This window comes from Pecten maximus, chromosome 19, assembly GCF_902652985.1.
Source record: "Pecten maximus chromosome 19, xPecMax1.1, whole genome shotgun sequence".
Lineage (NCBI taxonomy): Eukaryota > Metazoa > Mollusca > Bivalvia > Pectinida > Pectinidae > Pecten > Pecten maximus.
Genome location: NC_047033.1, coordinates 4,847,284 through 4,856,073, shown reverse-complemented (window position 1 = coordinate 4,856,073; position 8,790 = coordinate 4,847,284). Strand labels below are relative to the sequence as shown.

Here is an 8,790-nt window from a genome sequence, read left to right as displayed (position 1 = left end):
GCATCTTTCCCAGGCGCGGATCCAGGATTTTTCGAAGGGGGGGGGGGGGGGGGGGGGGGGGGGATGGGAGCCGCCAAGGCATTTTTAAGGGGGGGGGGGGGGGGTCCAAATTTCTTTCATCACAATTTTAAGAGACATTATAGAAAATGAGATTAATTTAATGTCCCCACCATTGGTGGATGTTATATAAGCTGTAGCCGCATGAACACTGTTTAAGCACGATAACATTCATATACATGAGCTTTAACGCTTTGCTGTTAGACGTTGTAGAAGAATTATAAATAAGTTATACATTTTGTTTCTGGTACTTTTCTGACAGGTCTTCCAATTACAAATAGATGTTATGAAAAAACCGTTATCTTATATAATAACACCAAAAATAAAACTACATGATAGCAATAGATAATGTTGAAAACCACCTCTACAAAATTATGTTCTATCTGACACTGAAAAGTTCGAAATTACCCATAAAGTTGCCCCATGGAAAAAAAGATGTCAAATAAAAAAAAAAAAGTCAAATGAATGTGCCAGTTTCTCATACATTTACATTTTTGCTGGAGATTAATAACAGGTACGCTTTGGTATCATGTTATATCAGCCGTCTGCCAACTAGATAATTCACATAAATGTAAATATATGCAATTTCAGTTTTATATTATTTCATTGTACTGTAATTGCGAACAGTAGACGGCCTAAAGAATTTGCCCGTGTTTTCTGATCTATAAGAAATGTCCATCTACTTTGCTGCTTCCAAAGTCTTATTTAAGAGTTGTGCATTGCCCAATGCTGTTTATCTTCGCGATTGTTTACATTGAACTCGCGCATGCCGCGCATGTGCTAGAATTACATCACTGATCAAAATAGCGACCTTCAATTATAGTGATCGCCGCTTCGGTCCTGAAGTATCGCTAGGGATGAACTAGTCAAAACTACCGCCCGCTAATGGAGATTTCCCATAAATAAGAGTTGTTGACCAGAGGTGGTCGAATCCTGTTCGACAGAAATGGTGTTTCTAATTTTAGACTAAATGTCAGACATTGCCGGAGTGAGTCCACGAGATGACCTCGGCGCAGTGAACAAAATCAGTCAGAAGACGAAACCATGTGGTCCATAGAAGTGATTATCCTAACACAAATGACGAACGTCGTTCGGCACACAATGTCCCGTTAATGCACAGGAAAAAATATGTATATAACTTGAAGAACGAAAGGTAAAAATAAGTCCAAAATGTTCCACTGTTAACTTAATCTCGTCATCTCTGATACCATCTCATTTGGTTCCGAAGTAGGTTAAGTTCGTGGAATGTCCTATCAACAGTCATGGTCATTTAAGGCCGACCACCCCTGTGCTTGTAGAGGGTGTTGTATTTTGGGATGCTGCTGCATCTTTGTGTTTATCTCCTTGTGGAAGCGTGGAATTAATGCCGACTCTATATATGCTCTTACCTCGCCAAAACATACTGCGGAAGACATCCGATATATAATTTTAATACTGCCGAGGACAGAAGTATAACTTTAGAGAAGTATACTGCCGAGGACAGACGTATTATTTTAGAGAAGCATTCTGCTGAGGACAGAAGTATAACTTTAAATCATACTGCCGAAGACAGAAGTATAACTTAAGAGAAGTATACTGCCGAGGACTGAAGTATAACTTAAGAGAAGTATACTGCTGAGGACAGAAGTATAATTTTAGAGAAGTATACTGCTGAGGACAGAAGTGTAATTTTTGACAAGCATACTGTCAAGGACAGAAGTATAATTTTAGAGAAGCATACTGTCGAGGAAAGAAGTATTATTTTAGAGAAGTATACTGCCGTGGACAGAAGTATAACTTAAGAGAAGTATACTGCCGAGGACAGACGTATTATTTTAGAGAAGCATTCTGCTGAGGACAGAAGTATAACTTTAAAGAAGTATACTGCCGAGGACAGAAGTATAATTTTAGAGAAGCATACTGCCGTTGGCAGAAGTTTAACTTTAGAGAAGCTTACTGCAGGACAGAAGTGTAATTTTAGATAAGCATACTGCAGGACAGAAGTGTAATTTTAGAGAAGCATACTGCCGAGGACAGAAGTATTATTTTAGAGAAGTATACTGTCGAGGAAAGAAGTATTACTTTAGAGAAGTATACTGCCGAGGAAAGAAGTATTATTTTAGAGAAGTATACTGCCGTTGGCAGAAGTTTAACTTTAGAGAAGCTTACTGCAGGACAGAAGTGTAATTTTAGAGAGGTATGCTGCCGATAACAGGAGTATAATTTTCATAAAGATCGTAAAACAATAACAAAAAATACACTCCTATCACTAAAAGCGACACAGAGAAAATGGTATTTATGTACATCAAAGCCACAACCAGATCAAATAATCATAAAAAAGGCAAGGAAAATGAAAAAAGTGATATAATGAATATTTCATTGTTCAGGTGTTTCGTCCTTCAAGGACATGTCATGTCAACCTAAAGGACACACGACTAACCTTTGAATTGTGGCTAGGGGACACAACCTAACCAATCACTGAGCGGATGTATTTCTTTAGAAGATCACAGTGGAGCGATATCCGAGTTAATTTAACCCCACGACGACCATAATATTCATTTGATTTTTCCCAAGATATATTCCAGGTGAGCAACGCTGGCAAAGGGAACATAACCTCTGGAGTATAGAGGATGAAAAAGGGGAAAATGTGGAAATCAAGAAAGAGGGATGGAAAATAAAATAAAAATGACCAAAGCAAACCTTAAGCTATGGAAGCGAAGGAACTCTAACATAATAAATCAACCACTCTGGTGATATTTACGTATTTGTTTTTTATGACACCACTCCGTACGAGTGTATACTTCGTGCAGTTGACTCACTTCCGAAGAATTTACATGCAACAGTTAATTATGTGGATAAACAATAACACAACCCATTAATGACTACAGATATTTCACATGACGCATTATTTGATGTATGACGTTTGAGTAACTACACTGTCAACTTCATAAGACAAATGATCAATAGTGTGTAAAAGTGTATACAAGTGTAAAGCATACATAAGTGGCATGGTAACCAAGCGATGCTAAAATCAAAACAAAGTTATAAAAGTCATTCGATTATAACATATTGGCTTTCGGAAGTGCAACTGAAATATTTGACCCGACCTGAATGCGTACGGTGATAGTGTTGTATCCTGTCGTATAATTTATGTGGAATTTATAGTGCTACCTCACTGAATCATAATACCAAAGATACCCAACAGGAAACCCCATCCGGTCACATTATACTGACAGAGGGCGAACCTGCCTTATACACTACTACAAAAAGTCAAAGAGCTAGCAGATGTAGAGCAAACGGGTCTTTTAGACTGTTTTGTCTCCGCCAGGGAACATGACCCAAATGTCTCCCTCATGTGTTCGAGTTACAGGGATACTAATTTTGTTTTTGAGATGGCTACTATTTTCATTAATGCATTTACTATTTAGCTATTAATGTTTGTCTAAATCGCCCCTTTATCGGATCAGACCCAAGTGCATTTACTATTTAGTCATAGAACGTCCGATTCATATTTGCCATTCTGATAAAAGTTTATATATGAATTTAGTTTCAATAACGTTGGCTGTGATGTGTTAATTGAGTATTGTTACAGGTATCGGACGTTTTGTGATTAAATTATTATTGCATTAATGAAAATATCATCAATCCTGTTACTTATATAGTTATCATTTAACAATTTTGTATAAAATCAATCCTATTACTTTCATTGGTGAATCCTGAGCTGTTATTTATAGTAGTAAGTGGCATGCATACGCTGCATGTCCAATTTAAATATTCAGCAGTCTATCATTTATTCATCTACCGATATACCAATTACATATGATCAACATTAGTCCATTACTAAAGCATTAATTTTTAATTCTGTCTCATTTGCATATGGTTCAGAAATATGCAAATGTATGCGCAACCTAGGGAGCATGTGTATAAAAAGCACGATTAGATCGAGCTCTAGTGAGTTCAAGCCCTGGGTTGGAAAGAAAGCGTGTGTATACAAAGTGGAGTACCTTCTACATCAAGAGGTTTGTACTCATTATATTCACACATGAATTGATAGTATAATGTTACTTTCTTTTTGAGAAATCCGTGCCATTTGTTTCTACCTGCTCTCATTTTATTGAAGTTTCACTGTAAATCTTAAAAGAAAACAAAGGGTTCCCGATCTTTCTTTTAAGATACTTGAGGTTGAAATGCTTCGAACATTTTTTAAACAAAAATTACGACATTTTGTACAATTACGCCTTCTGCAATATTTCAAAAATTATAGTTACCACCGATTTGGGCATTGACAATGCTTGATAGACACTTGAACGTTTCACGAGGTATTGTTGAATTTGTTGCTAAATGTTGATGGAGTTTTGGATTTGTCTGTGTAAATTTTGTAATGATGTCGTAATAGATACCGCCAGTTGACGACTTTTAAAACAAGAAATATCTTTAAAAAAGATAAACGGCATAGTTTTAATGCTGGTGATTATAATGTAAAACTGCTGATGAAATAAACTAACGAATTAATGCGTTTCAGCACAGATAACAAAATTTTGAAATATTCAGCTTGCATTCAATCTTATCTTTGTTTCGTTTTTAACTGCATATCTGCATTTTGCATTTACCGCTACATTGACCAATCATAAACCTCATCTTGACCAGTAACGCCACCTGTCGCGTCATATCCAGAGCCAAAAGAATAGTATACGGCTATGCCGAAAAATGAACGCTAACTTTTATCGCTACGCTAAGTAAATCGTTAAATGTAACAGCTGCAGACATATCTTGTGTACTTGTGTGGTCGCACGTTTGATTTATATGATTTATCAGTAGAATTTAATGTTACTAATTTGTTCGTTCCAGCTGAAGGATTTTACGAGTCTTGAATACAGTTCTTTCATTAGCATATATACATAATATTTATAAGTATGAATATACCGTTGTAATGTTATGAATGTTATTTATTTTGCACCTCCCCATCAAGATTTTGACATGTATTTCGTAATAGTCAGTGGCGAAGTCATCCTCGCCTATAATCGGCTAGTGTGATATGTCATCTATAAAGACCACGAGACACTATCTACTTAATCACTAGCCCTCCACCTCTGGGTTGCAAGTTCGAAATCTACTTGGGGCAGTTGCCAGGCACTGAACGTAGACCGGTGGTTTTTCTCCGGGTACTCCGGCTTTCCTCCACCTACAAAACCTGACACGTCCTTAAATAACCCTTGATGTTAATAGGACGTTAAACAAAAACAAACAAATACTATCAAGGAAGTTGATTACTTAGACATAATTAAAGCAGTTTTTACAAGCTAAACAGGCACAGGACACCCATAGGACCTGCATTGCTCATCCGGATTTCGGTGAATACGTCAAAACACTCTTATTATCTACCCTTTTCCTAGTTCGGTTTCTCCCTCTCTGTACCATGCGCTGCTGTCAACATATTCACTAAACAAAGATTCAAAACCAACCAAATTGAAAAGCAATTAAAAGACCTTTAAAGGAGTTATCTCTAATATTCCTTTTGTGTCCCGTCCTTCCAGCCACAGGGGAGCAGATCCATTGTTTAAACATAATTAGATCCCTTTCATCAAAGGATGCTCTGACCGGATTCGGACAAAATACTTTCATTCGTATAGAAAAAGTAATTTCAGAAGTTTCCGCATTTCCCCAATTCGGCCCGCGTCTACGGCCCCTGAGGAGGCTTATTAACCTTAATTACGAAATTGGTTACCCTGTACCCAAACAATGCTTCAGACTAAATTTGTTCAATATCCATTCAGTCGTTTATGACTAGTAGCTGTTTAAGTAAAAATTGACGGACAACGGACTTAACATATTTCACGGTAAATACATTTCGGGCTTGAGGGATTACGTTAGCTACAGATTTTTTTATATCGTTTTCCATGACGAACATTGTCGATGCAGCAAAACGTCTCTGCGATTATTTCAAATATTATCTTTTTTTTCTCAGGTTACCGACACGACAGAAAACACTGATAAAATCATGGCAACCGCTATTTTGAAGACAGTTGAAGATCAAATCACATGCACAATTTGTCTCGAAGTCTTTCAGGATCCAAAAGCGTTACCATGCCTACATACATTCTGTAGGAAGTGTATAAGCAGTTACATAATTGGTAAAAATCTTCGAAGTCGTAGGAACAAAGAATTTGCTTGTCCAATATGTCGACGGCATGTTCATATGTCTGCGCATGTCAGGAACAATCCGGAAGTGTGGACAGACCAGCTTGAAAATAACCACGTGATTTGTTCTATGATTGAGGCTTATAACACACAAAGAGAGAAATCTGATGAAATATGTAAAGATCATCCCAAAAATAAACTCGATTTTTTCTGTGTCGATCATGCAAAACACATCTGTTCCTCATGTCGTCATAAACATCGACGATGCAAAAACGTCATCACGCGCGAAGAGGCAAGTGAGGGTAATAAGTCGAACCAAAATGAATCCCCGGTCCAAAAAGGTGAAAAGGAACACATTGACAGTCTTCTGCAGCAATGCAATTCAATTGAAGATATGATAGATCGAAGACGAAATAACTTGGAAGTTCTTGATCAATCAGAGCAACACATGCGAGAAGAAGTCGAATCAATGAAAAGGAAAATAAATGAGTTGATAAATCAACACCAAGAGAAAACTAATGATTCATCAAGGGAGAGAGCTGAAGTTTCAGATCAAACAAGCATTAAACAGCCAGTGGAAAACCAGTTACAAACCATTCAGCTGCCATTCCAAGGGAAATCGTCATGGATAACAGGTATAGCTATTCTCCCTTCAGGAAAAATCCTTCTTGTTGACCATATCAACGGAATTCTGTCTGTATTTAGCCTATCTCTGAAGTTCTTATTTAAAACGAGTGTCGCTCCAGCCCCTTATGATGTAGTACCCATTTCATTGACCCAGGACCATGTAATGGTATCTATCCCAGAATCACAGGAACTCATGAGGTGCGAGGTACGTCAGGACGGTGTTGTTGAAGTCGGTAAAAAACTTAAGACTAATATTGCATGTAAAGCAGCGGCTTCCGATAAAAGAAACGTGGCTATATGCTCCCATTCCGAACTACAAATATTCGAAACAGACGGAGAGGTATGGATGATTGTTTTGGACGAATCTTACTTAAAAACTAAGTTCACTTACATCACAATAACGGCATCAGAGAAGAAAGTATTTATAACAGACCAATCCTATCAAGATCCGCATATCCGTTGCCTGGATTTCGACGGTACAACACTGTGGAAGGTTGACGACGGACGGATCGGTGTCTCCTCGGGAATCTGTGCCTTGGACACTCATCTAATTGTTGCCTCATGGAATTCAGGTAAAATCTTCACTTTGTTTTTCAACGGAGACGACTTGAGTACCTACATCGACAGTGCTCTGATATTTCCTTGGAAACTACATGCATCTTCAAGACTGAAGAGGATATGCGTTTCTCAGCATAAAAACACACTATCTGAGGCGGATAAGCGAACAGTCAACATACTTCAAATGGCATGATTAACGACTAAACTATAGCTGTCTTTAATTAAGAATATTTCGGTATATTATTGATACGTATTGATTTAAATTTTTCTATTACAGTAATTAATTTTAGCGAATGATGAAATTTACCTGAATTATCAAATCTGAATTTTCAAATTTTACAAGCAATATCAGATCATAATGCATGATCAAATCTTACCGTATTAACAAATCTAAGCGAATGATTAAATTGTACCCTATTATCAAATCTTAGCGAATGATCAAATTGTACCCTATTATCAAATCTTAGCGCATGATCAAATTGTACCCTAATATCAAATCTTAGCGAATGATCAAATTGTACCCTAATATCAAATCTTAGCGAATGATCAAATTGTACCCTAATATCAAATCTTAGCGAATGATCAAATTGTACCCTAATATCAAATCTTAGCGAATGATCAAATTGTACCCTAATATCAAATCTTAGCGCATGATCAAATTTAAGCGTATTATCAAATTATAGGGCAGGGCCTAATTTTAACGCATGATCAAATTTTAACATATGATCAACTCAATAACACAATTAGTGTAAACGTTATTTACTTCCATGATTATATTTTGAAAAGAGCTGGAATATGATTCCCACTAAAATTAGATTTTCTAATTAATTTGATCCACATTAGCGTTTTTCTTTGATAATCATAAATAAAACGTGTTCAGTAATGCACCAAGAAAGATAGAAATCTTGCATTCTTCTATTTTTTTTTTATTAAACACAAAAAGTACTTTTGCCGGAAGAAATTACAATATCAGCCGATGGTATTGAACCAATGGATATCGGAGGGATTTTGCTGGGGTTGTTAGTGCACTATTAAAATGATTACCGGGGAAACGAATAATGGTTTTGGAAAATAATGTAGAATTGAGAAAATCGAACTATAGACCCCTGCGATCAGACACAACAGACCAAGCTCAGACACAAGAATCTGTGATCAGATTAAACAAGCTGCAATCTGACATAACAACATACAATCTGACATAACAACATACAATCTGACATAACAACATACAATCTGACATAACAACATACAATCTGACATAACAACATACAATCTGACATAACAACATACAATCTGACATAACAACATACATCTCACATAACAACATACAATCTGACATTACAACATACAATCTTACATAACAACATACACTCAGACATAACAACATACACTCAGACATAACAACATACAATATCACATAACAACATACAA

The 8,790-nt window shown here is 36.6% G+C and overlaps 1 protein-coding gene across 1 annotated transcript; it reads left to right on the top strand.

The window, feature by feature from the left end:
- The first annotated feature begins 6,034 nt into the window (after positions 1-6,034).
- On the top strand, positions 6,035-7,552 carry LOC117318059 (putative tripartite motif-containing protein 75). Its single transcript, XM_033873060.1, has one exon. It carries the CDS (start codon positions 6,035-6,037, stop codon positions 7,550-7,552), a length of 1,518 nt encoding a protein of 505 aa, XP_033728951.1.
- The last annotated feature ends 1,238 nt before the right edge of the window (positions 7,553-8,790 follow it).